This window comes from Littorina saxatilis, linkage group LG4, assembly GCF_037325665.1.
Source record: "Littorina saxatilis isolate snail1 linkage group LG4, US_GU_Lsax_2.0, whole genome shotgun sequence".
NCBI lineage: Eukaryota > Metazoa > Mollusca > Gastropoda > Littorinimorpha > Littorinidae > Littorina > Littorina saxatilis.
Genome location: NC_090248.1, coordinates 21,292,836 through 21,305,335, shown reverse-complemented (window position 1 = coordinate 21,305,335; position 12,500 = coordinate 21,292,836). Strand labels below are relative to the sequence as shown.

Genomic DNA, 12,500 nt, shown 5'->3' with positions numbered 1-12,500 from the left:
TCTCTCTCTTTCTCTCTCTCTCTCTCTCTCGCTCTCTCTCTCTCTTTCTCTCTCCAACATTATGTTATATCTTTATTTCTCTCAGATACTCAAACACGGACGCCCATACGCCCGCCTGTCCGCACGTACGCATGGATACAGACAGTCAAACACACAAATAGACACTCAGACACACAAACAAACACACGCACGCACATGCAACAACACAGGTAGACAGACATCGCCTTCAAAATATAGATATTCATAGAACACCGAACAGTCGGCCTTCTTTTTTTTTGAGTTAGGGATTTACTATTCACTCTGTCTGTCTGCCTGTCTACAGAAATAACCATCTTCCTCTACTTTTTTGCTCCCAAGCTCTATCACCTCCATTCTAACCACCCATCCGACAATGCCCTACCTTCCACCAAAAACGGGCACATCTACATCCTTCAGGAGATAATTCTTTTAACAAGCTGTTGAAAAATTAACTTCTTTCCTTTCACCAGCCCCCCCTGGCTTGGAGCCCTCGCTGGAAAGGGGAGATATAAAGGGTTAATTGCCTACCCCCGTTCACCTCGTCTCTTGACGAGTTGCTGACACAACTCTTTACAGCCGACAATGTCAATTGTTAACCCCTCTCGGGCTGAGGCAATTCGACACCATCGCGCGCGGCATCTTGCACAATTTCAACGCAAACTGAGTTTATTTTCAATCTTAAACTTGTGTGTTTTTGTGTTCGGTGTTCCGGGATCGTTCGGTCCGATAAGACTTCATCTTCTTCCGAAGAGTATTTTTTTTCTTGGATTGAACTTTTCCACTTTGTCATTCTTCCATTTTGGTGTGTAATCTTATTTTTTGTTTCCCCCTTTTTTTTAAAAATTCTTCTACTTCGCCTTATTTCATTCCTGTCTAGTCTTTCTTTCTTTCTTTCTTTCTTTCGTTGCTTCCTTTTGTTTTTCTTGTTTTTTTTTTTCATTCTGCTTTTCTTAATTTTTTCTTGTGATTTTCTCCCTTTTCTTCTTCTCCTTTGCTGTCTTGCCTTCGTCAAAGGAGAAGGGTTAACACCCCCAGACAAAACAGAAAGGAAAAACAGAAAGGAAAAACAGGTAAATTACGAGTTGTGTCAGCGTTTTGAACGCGTGAAGCCTGGTAATGCTACTCTTACACTGTGCCGAATTGCCCTTGCGAATAGAATTTTCCAATAATTCACAATGATCGGGACATGGTCGCAAGACATTCGTAAATGTTCTTAACCATTCGCCACCATTCGTCTCTTGTTTTGAACATAGCAACATGTTCCTAATAATTCGCAAAGAAGTCATATTCTTAACTTTTTTGCAACGTACTGGTAAGATTTCACAAGACATTCGTAATCATCGCAATGTATTCGTAACGCTCGCAAGACATTCGCAACCATTCGTTATGCCCGTCTCACACTGTGCCGAATATCCTTGCGAACATTCGTAGTCTAATCATCGCAATGTATTCGTCAGGCTCGCAAGGCATTCGCAAACATTCGCTATGCCTGTCTTACACTGTGCCGAATATCCTTGCGAATATAGATTCGTATGCATTCGCAATGATCAGTAGACATTCGCAAGCAGTCGCAACCATTCGTAAGACATTCGCAAGGATTCGTAAGGCTACGAATGGTCAATATTTTTCCTGTCCATTAGTCTCTTTTTTTGGCCAAATACAACATGTTCACATACACATTTCTTGCGAATGTCTTACGAATAGTTGCGAGTGCTTGCGAATGTGTACCGATCATTGCGAACGCCTTGCGAGCGCTACGAATACCTTTACGATGATTACGAATGGCTTGCGAATACTGAAGAATATGCATTCCTTGCGAATATTAGGAGCATGTTGCTAATATTCGCAACAAGAGACGAATGGTGGCGAATGGTTAAGAACATTTACGAATGTCTTGCGACCATGTCCCGATCATTACGAATTATTGGTGAATTCTATTCGCAAGGGAAATTCGGCACAGTGTAAGAGCAGTATTACGAACAATGCGAATTGCATAAGCGCTTTATTCGTAAAATGTTTGCAAGCACTCGCAACACTCGCAAGGCCACTCGCAACGTTCGTAATACATCCGCAAGACATTCGTATATGAATTTGTATGCATTCGCAATGATCAGTAAGGTTTCGAATGTTCAATATTTTTTCCTGTCCATTCGTCTCATTTTTTTTGCCGAATACATGTTCATATTCGCAAGGATATTCGGCACAGTGTAAGACAGGCCTTACAGTTAAGGCAAGCAATTTAATCACTGTCATTTTCCGCCTGAGCTGACAATGGAATGGAATATCAGTTACAGCTGAGAAAAAGCAAACAACCAACAACAAATACAACAGCAACAAAAAAAGCAATACAACCTAAACGAACAGGAAAATGAATCGTTTACCGAAAATGTATGTCTTCAAAGACAGTTATCTTACTGGGATATCGAAAGGAATGGAAAAACGAAATACATTTTGTTCTGAGTACTTATCGTTTCAACCACAATTTTTGGAAGATGTGACAATGAAGAGGGCAGTGACATCTTCATTTGTAAATAACCTTAACCAGGTCATAACATCCGTCAATTTTCCTAAGTAAATAAACTTACTTAGTTCAAACCAGCCGTTCTCGTTCTCGTTATAGATCGTCGAGGTTCATCTACAAACTAAACAGACAATTTCCAGGATTGTTGTTGTTGTTGTTGTTGTTGTTGTTGTTGTTGTTGTTGTTGTTGTTGTTGTTGTTGTTGTTGTTGTTGTTGTTGTTGTTGTTGTTGTTGTTGTTGTTGTAGGACCGAAGAAGACACCAGGATAATATGGACAAACCGAGCTGCATTTTTGAGGTAAAGGCAAGAAAGGCATTACCACTGTGCCAGTTGCGCAAAAAGGACATGATCAGAAACAATTTGAAACAATATCTTGGTAGCTGACATGTTACCATCTTGTATTGTAAAATATATCAAAACGGACATTGTCGTTGGCGAGCTACGCTTCCGTGCTTCTGTGCTCGCGTGCACAATTTCTTGTTCCTGGCGAACATCTTGTTACGTGCGCATGTATAATGAATAACAAACAAAACGAGACAAACACAGGAAAATGATAGAAGCTAAGTTAGTATATTTAAAAAAGGACATTTAATTAATTTGTGATCTATCCCCCACCCCAGCTGCCACAATCCACAATCATTCGTGTCAGATTGACTGGGTTTTTTCTTCATGCCTCCCAGTTCTGGCATTACGGCTTCTGGTGTGGGTATACATGTTTCGGGATAACATTTTTGACCAAAATGACTGACAAGCAGCAAATCGGCGAACGGAGGAGACTGTGAGAGGGTAGGAGGAGGAGGGGAGGAAAAGGTAGGAGGTGTGAAATCCTAGAGAATAACTACCTGAATAGAAAAACAAATGAAATGAGAATAGAAACCCTATGCATGGCCAAAAGTACCGCTCTGAAGTCGCTTTCACGAGCAACAATTAATACTGAGGCTTGCGACATTAAACCAGCATCATGCCTTATTAATGAGAATACAAACGTTTCAGCTGGCATCGCCAAACGTCCCTATGGCAATCGACACATCGGCATTTCATGTGTAGAAAACAGGTATTTTTTCAGTAATTGTGCGGACAAGTGACACACATTTTTTTTTAGCGATCACATCAGAGTCCTGCAGTCTGTTTTTGAGTGTGTTTTTGTTCAAGTGTATTAACAGTTACTGTTCCTACTAGGTTAGTATTCCCTCCTTGTTTTATTCCTTTGTCCAGAGGGTTTGTAATAATTTATGACAGCTTTAGTACTGTTTGTGCTTAGTGAGTACCACTTACGGATAATGTTTGACTTTGCGGGTGTCGTTTTTGCTTCGTGTCGGTCTCATTAGCACTGACGAGCGTTGTTGTGTCGTTCCAAAAGTACGCCCGGGAGAGTTTGGTCGAGAGTGATCTCCCTTGCCTCGCAATTGTATCTCCCTTTTGCTGATGAGGGCTTTGTTATGCAAATGCTGATTGGTTGCTTTTGAAGGGAAATGCGTGTCTGTAAGTGCACCTCGTTTGCATGTATATGGCATTCCTTGTGCTCGTACATGGGGTAGTTTTTTTTGTTCGGTGCCTTTTTGTTGACGAGTTTTATAAGTTCGTTTGTTGTTCCCTCTTAAACGCCTACTCTGGGCCCACAAATTAGTACTTCCTCTTTAACCGCCCCCCTCTCTTCCCTTGGACCAGCGCACACAGTCTATCCTCCCACCTCCCTACCCCACTTTGGTATCGTATGAACAAATCATATCCTTTTTGACCATGCTGTCACGACCACCAAGGACTTCAAGTCTGAATTCCATTCACTCCCGAAACCACTATGGTAGCGAAGACATGCTGGAACTGAGAACGTTACATCGGAAATTCATTCGCACCTCAATGTCCCATTCAATGCTTCTGAGCCTCGCGACGTGGTATTTTTCTACTGTATGAGCCGACATGCTAGCAGAGGAGGGCTCAGAAACGCAGCAGGCGCCCGAGTCTTTATTGATTTGGGACTGACAAAGTCAGGGAGACAACTTAATTCAGTGCCAATGGGGGACCGACAAACAGTCACGGAGACAATTTAATTCAATGGGGGACAGACAAACAGTCACGGAGACAATTTAATTCAATGGGGGACAGACAAACAGTCAGGGAGACAACTCAATTCAATGGGGGACAGACAAACAGTCAGGGAGACAACTCAATTCAATGGGAGACAGACAAACAGTCAGGGAGACAACTCAATTCAATGGGAGACAGACAAACAGTCAGGGAGACAATTTAATTCAGTGGGTGACAGACAAACAGTCAGGGAGACAACTCAATTCAGTGGGTGACAGACAAACAGTCAGGGAGACAACTCAATTCAGTGGGTGACAGACAAACAGTCAGGGAGACAACTCAATTCAATGGGTGACAGACAAACAGTCAGAGAGACAGCTCAATTCAATGGGGGACAGACAAACAGTCAGGGAGACAGCTCAATTCAATGGGGGACAGACAAACAGTCAGGGAGACAACTCAATTCAATGGGAGACAGACAAACAGTCAGGGAGACAGCTCAATTCAATAGGAGACAGACAAACAGTCAGGGAGACAACTCAATTCAGTGGGGGACAGACAAACAGTCAGGGAGACAACTTAATTCAATGGGGGACAGACAAACAGTCAGGGAGACAACTCAATTCAATGGGTGACAGACAAACAGTCAGGGAGACAACTCAATTCAATGGGGGACAGACAAACATTCACGGAGACAACTTAATTCAATGGGGGACAGACAAACAGTCAGGGAGACAACTTAATTCAATGGGGGACAGACAAACAGTCAGGGAGACAACTCAATTCAGTGGGTGACAGACAAACAGTCAGGGAGACAACTTAATTCAATGGTGGACAGACAAACATTCACGGAGACAACTTAATTCAATGGGGGACAGACAAACAGTCAGGGAGACAACTTAATTCAATGGGGGACAGACAAACAGTCACGGAGACAACTCAATTCAATGGGTGACAGACAAACAGTCACGGAGACAACTCAATTCAATGGGTGACAGACAAACAGTCAGGGAGACAACTTAATTCAATGGGGGACAGACAAACAGTCAGGGAGACAACTCAATTCAATGGGGGACAGACAAACAGTCAGGGAGACAACTTAATTCAATGGTGGACAGACAAACATTCACGGAGACAACTCAATTCAATGGGGGACAGACAAACAGTCAGGGAGACAACTTAATTCAATGGGGGACAGACAAACAGTCAGGGAGACAACTCAATTCAATGGGGGACAGACAAACAGTCAGGGAGACAACTTAATTCAATGGGGGACAGACAAACATTCACGGAGACAACTTAATTCAATGGTGGACAGACAAACATTCACGGAGACAACTCAATTCAATGGGTGACAGACAAACAGTCAGGGAGACAACTTAATTCAATGGGTGACAGACAAACAGTCACGGAGACAACTCAATTCAATGGGTGACAGACAAACAGTCACGGAGACAACTCAATTCAATGGGGGACAGACAAACAGTCAGGGAGACAACTTAATTCAATGGGGGACAGACAAACAGTCAGGGAGACAACTCAATTCAATGGGGGACAGACAAACAGTCAGGGAGACAACTTAATTCAATGGTGGACAGACAAACATTCACGGAGACAACTTAATTCAATGGGGGACAGACAAACAGTCAGGGAGACAACTCAATTCAATGGGTGACAGACAAACAGTAACGGAAACAACTCAATTCAATGGTGGACAGACAAACATTCACGGAGACAACTTAATTCAATGGGGGACAGACAAACAGTCAGGGAGACAACTCAATTCAATGGGGGACAGACAAACAGTCAGGGAGACAACTTAATTCAATGGTGGACAGACAAACATTCACGGAGACAACTCAATTCAATGGGGGACAGACAAACAGTCAGGGAGACAACTTAATTCAATGGGGGACAGACAAACAGTCACGGAGACAACTCAATTCAATGGGTGACAGACAAACAGTCACGGAGACAACTCAATTCAATGGGGGACAGACAAACAGTCAGGGAGACAACTCAATTCAATGGGGGACAGACAAACAGTCAGGGAGACAACTCAATTCAATGGGGGACAGACAAACAGTCAGGCAGACGAATTGAGACATAAAGCTATTCTGTTGATTCAACAGTTCTTTCTGCCTAGTCACATACGATGAGAGAGAGAGAGAGAGAGAGAGAGAGAGAGAGAGAGAGAGAGAGAGAGAGAGAGAGAGAGAGAGAGAGACACACACACACACACACACACACACACACACACACACACACACACACACACACACACACACACACACACACACACACACACACACACACACACACACACACGCACACACACACAGACATACATCGAAAAAGTAAACAAACGAAACCAAAAGAAAGCAAAACAAACACACACTTTATTCTCTGGTAAATTGGAATACTTTGACGGCTAGACAGGCTTTCGCTTTCATAAAATAATTATGTATGTGTCCAACAGACCCCTTGCTGCACGTAGCCTACTAAGCGCTTTGGTCTTGGGCTCTGCATATTACGGCGTTTGCTTTGCTCTACACTGCACATTCTGGGTAATTGTTTCAAGTATATGACAATATGGGAATTTGATCTGATGTCTTATGGGGCTACCTGCGGTGTTCTCTTTTACCCATTTTTATAGTGTTCAGTTTCACAGCATGTTTGCTCGTCGTAATGTTCGTGATGTACTTGCATTAAAACAGTGGGTGTCTGTTTTTGTTTTGTTTTTAAATGTCTGTCATTGTTATCGCTGTGTGTCCCTGTTTATGTCATCGATGCAGTGCATTTGTAGATGTCGTTTTTGTGCACTTTTTATACGGAGAAACTTGGGTCGTTTTTGATGATCCTTTTCAGCTTTTATTTTTTAATTCGAGCATACACTCTGTGTTGTTGCTCATTAAATGTGACCTCGAAAATAAGGATTCTTTATTGAAAATGCACCATGTTTCCAGCTGATGGACATTGGAGTGAGACTTTGTAACGCATTTGAGGATGAGAAAGAGAGAAAAAGAAGAAGCAGATAAGCGATGATAATGCTTATGATGTCCAAAAAAAGCAACGAAGGTAGATGGGTAGGTTGGGAAGGCTGGTGATTGAAAAAAAATATGGCAACAGATGGGGGAGGTAACGATAATGGTGTATTAACAGTATTTTAACGAGTAGGCATGCATGTAGATAACAAAATAATAGTCCCCACTGCTCCCGACCGCCCTGATATGGCCCTTCGTGGTTGGCTGGGCGTTAAGCAAACAAACAAACAAACAAACACTGCTCCCGTCCAAACTCGCGAGTGACGATCTTACATATTCACATGCACGCGCGCACATGTAAACAGCCAGACAGACAGACAGACCGACAGGTAGATAGACTGACAAACAAACAGACATACAGACAGATAGCCAGACAGCCAGACAGACAGACAGACAGACAGACAGGCAGGCACTCTCTTTCTCGCTATCCAGCTAATTGACCCACACAATTGAAGTAGTAAACCCAATCTATCAACAGCATTCTCATCCAGTATGTGTTGTGTGTGTGCAGGAGCCGTCCCTATTTGCTGTGGCCAAGCTGCTGGAAACCGGACTGGTCAACCTGTCCAGGTTTGAGATCCTCTGGAGACCCGTCACCGCTCACCTTCTTGAGGTCAGTTTTGTTTCTGTGGTTACTTCACTATCACCTTGGTTACTGTGTGCATATTCCATGGTTACCGTGCGTGTCCGCCTTGGTTAGGCAAAGGCACGTCAAGGCAAATTTCTGTTTTTCTGTTTTGTTTTGTTTGTTTTTGTGAGTTTTAAACAGAAGGTAAAGTCTTTGTTCTTGTTCTCGTTCTTGTGTGCGCCTTCATGGTCTCAGTTTGTGTGCTAGCAATGGTTGGCATGGTCAGATAACGTGCTCGCCATGTGCTTCAGCCGTAGGTACCATCTCATTAACCTGATTATCATCCTGCTTGCCATTGGCATTGCCGTGGTTACCATGTCGTCATCATATAGTTACCGTGCTCTTGTGTGATTGTCCTTCGACTGAAAGGTCATTATTTGTTAATGATGTCTTTGATGTGATTCACAATTTTTGTTTGGAGGGCCAGTTTCCCTGATTGGTCAGGAGATGGCCTGTCCGCGTTTATTTGCGTTGATTTCTTGGTTAAATGCCCGGACAAGCTTGCTGGTAATCTTTTTATGTTCCAAGAACGTCCGCTATTTTTCTTGCAATTCTGTGCCCAGAACAGAGAAAATCCTGCTGTGGCAAAAAATGCTTGGAAATCTGAAGGCATTCTAACGCAACAAATCAAGTAACTGAAGAGACAATATTTTGTTTGTTATCCAGATGACGATGCCGATGGCAATCTTCCATGTTTCTTTGTTCGAAGAGATGTTGTATTGTAATCATTGTCACTTCATGATTAAAAGTTATATTTTTTTCTTTCTTTGCTGATGTTCGCGAAACAGTATTGTTTTGAAGAGTTCAGATGCTACATCATTGCATGCCAACGGTTTTAGAATACCATCCTGGAATTTTGTTTTTAAATTTTGGAGACAAAAATTACTTCAATAATGAAAATTAGTTTTGTTTGACAGGCCTGGGCATTAATCTATCATCATTAGCCGAACGCACCCTCCATTTTAAAAAAAAACTTAAATGAAAACGAAGAGGAATTAGATAGCTAAAACTTTTGACATACAACATCTCGTTCTCCCATTGCTTTAAGAGAGTTTGATTAGCTTCGTTCATATTTCCTCGGCAGCTGCCGAATAATGCGGCTTTGGGCCAAAGCAAACATTCGATCTCCCATGGTTGTAGAGAGAGGGCTTTAGCGGTTTGCCTGTGATTATTCCTTTAGCCTTCCTTGACGATGACATCTTAATATCTTCCTGAAGTTGCTGGCTACGTTTTGTTACGGTTACCGTTATACCAATGATTCCTTGTTTATTGATCTAAACTGTGTGTTCGAATGTGTGGTCGAGTGTTTGTGTGTGTGTGTGCGTGTGTGTGTGTGTGTGTGTGTGTGTGTGTGTGTGTGTGTGTGTGTGTGTGTGTGTGTGTGTGTGTGTGTGTGTGTGTGTGTGTGTGTGTGTGTGTGTGTGTGTGTGTGTGTGTGTGTGTGTGTGTATGTGTGCGTGTATTTGTGTGAGTGTGTCTGTGTTTGTGTGTATGTGTTTGTGCTTTTCTTCAAAATGAAGGGGAAGAAAATATTTGTGTGTACAACGTTTAGAAAATCTGAATTTGCTACCACGCTGTTTTGTTACAGGTAATTGCCATGATGTTTATGATTCCTTCTTTGTTAGCCTTAACGTTTCTATCACTCACTGCTGTTCCTTACCGAGGAAGAGAAACGAATTTGTTTGTGGGTAACGATCATTGAAAGCCTCAGTGATGGCTACGATTATTTCGATACATGCAGTTGCACTGCGTTTGTTGAATTATCTCAGAACAGTATATAGACAAAGATGGAAACAATCGTGGTTGTTTAAATAAAAGACGCTGAGTTGGTGATGGGAAGGACGCAGATAGGGACAGACCAGGATTTATTGATCTAAGAAAAAGTCATTGCCTATTTCTTCAGAAACTGAAACTTAAGTGGGTTGTAATCAGATGTGGAAAAAAACTCTTTTTACATTTAGTCAAGTTTTGACTAAATGTTTTAACATAGAGGGGGAATCGAGACGAGGGTCGTGGTGTATGTGTGTGTGTGTGTATGTCTGTCTGTGCGTGTGTGTGTGTAGAGCGATTCAGACCAAACTACTAGACCGATCTTTATGAAATTTGACATGAGAGTTCCTGGGAATGATATCCCCGGACGTTTTTTTTCTTTTTTTCGATAAATACTTTTGATGACGTCATATCCGGCTTTTTGTAAAAGTTGAGGCGGCACTGTCACACCCTCATTTTTCAATCAAATTGATTGAAATTTTTGTAAAGCAATCTTCGACGAAGGCCGGACTTCGGTATTGCATTTCAGCTTGGTGGCTTAAAAATCTGAAAATTGTAATATTTTTTTTTTAAATATAAAACGATCCAAATTTACGTTCATCTTATTCTTCATCATTTCCTGATTCCAAAAACATATAAATATGTTATATTTGAATTAAAAACAAGCTCTGAAAATTAAAAATATAAAAATTATGATCAAAATTAAATTTCCAAAATCGATTTAAAAACAATTTCATCTTATTCCTTGTCGGTTCCTGATTCCAAAAACATATAGATATGATATGTTTGGATTAAAAACACGCTCAGAAAGTTAAAACGAAAAGAGGTACAGAAAAGCGTGCTATGCAGCACAGCGAAACCACTACCGCGCTGAACAGGCTCGTCAGTTTCACTCCGTTATGCACAAGCGGCGGACTACGGTCATTGTGAAAAAATGCAGTGCGTTCAGTTTCATTCTGTGAGTTCCACAGCTTGACTAAATGTAGTAATTTCGCCTTACGCGACTTGTTTGTTGTTGTTGTTGGTTGATACGATGAGCGTGGTTATCTGGCAATTTTAAGATGAAATAATATTTCTTCAGAAACTCAAACTCCAGTTGTGTATCATTTTTCGACTAATCGTTATTAAGCTGAAATAAAAGATTTATTGTTGTGCTTTATATTTATCAACTTATATGACATTTCTACAGTCTCATTTACTTCCATGTGCTCTGCATGGGAAGGAGAGCTGCCAAACAGAAATGTACGACAAAAGCGCACAAAGTGCAGATGTCCCTCAATCGAATCAAATAGCTTTTATTCCATTCCCGGCATTCATTTTTTAAATGCCTTGTCCGTATAACTCGATTTTTGAGAAATTGCTGCGCATATTCGATACTTCCATACTCTGATACACACACACGCACGCAGCAGAACGAGGCGGAAGAATGGTAGTGTGCAAGAGAAAGTGCCCAACTAGATGGGAACCAAGCGATGGGCGGCTTTGTTTAACATTGAAATGTTGTGTTGACATTTCAACCCATCCAACCAAGAGTTCGGGTCCCACCCATTTGGGCACTTTTTCGTGCTCACAATCCTTCAAATACAGCTGAAAAATACCTCACTGTGATGATTTTAGGAAGGTAGGTGGCGGCAGCAATAGACGAATCTTATTCATGGTCATTCCTGTTAATATGTGTTTTAAGATGAGGGTGGTGGAATGAGAGTACATGGAGCGTTTTTTGGTCCAGTCCTTTCCATGGGAAAGCTATTCCTACTCCTACTACTCCAGCTAATACTTCCACTACTTCTACTACTATTTACACCACATACACACACGCACGAACGCAAGCACGCACGCTGCACGTACGCAGACACGCACGCAGACTAGCACGCACGCACGTACGCACGCAGCCACGCACGCAAAAGTAATACAGGTTAATAGACTTGTCACACACACGCACGCCCGCATGCACACACATACATACAGGTTATAAAGGTAATTAGACTTGTGGAACGATAAACACGATTATTAGAAATATTCACAAACGAACAACTGGAGAACAAACAAAGAATTGAAACAAATGAGAGAGAAAAGGATGGCAAATAACGACGCCTAATGATATATTAAAAGGGACGAAAATGAACCCTGGTATTCTCATATGTTGGGGAAAATATTCCGGTTCCAACTGAGATATTAAATTTTGTGATCATTTTCACGAGTTTTCATTCACAAGCACCTGGGAAATAAATCTCATGTTCCCCAGGCAATAAATCCCCGGTTACCATAGTTGCAGGAAGCAGGTTATACATGGATAATCAAAAGCAAACCCAATAGAAACGCTCGGGGATTCTTCGGCTCTTTTCATTGGTGTTTCCCCAGACCTAAACAGACGACACGACACTGCTTTGCAAAGTTCCAAAAACGAACTGGCAAACTGGCAAAAGTAAACAAAAAACAAAACTACTTCATGAAAGGTCACACATTCATCAAAAACAAATGAAACCTAGCGAT

General features: G+C 41.7%; 1 protein-coding gene across 1 annotated transcript in view; it reads left to right on the top strand.

The window, feature by feature from the left end:
- LOC138964211 (protein MON2 homolog) overlaps positions 1 to 12,500 on the top strand; it is a 625,692-nt gene that overhangs the window by 61,982 nt on the left and 551,210 nt on the right. The window contains exon 19 of the mRNA XM_070336107.1: positions 8,121 to 8,222. Within this exon, the coding sequence (XP_070192208.1) occupies positions 8,121 to 8,222 (102 nt within the window). The remainder of the gene's footprint in view (positions 1 to 8,120; positions 8,223 to 12,500) is intronic.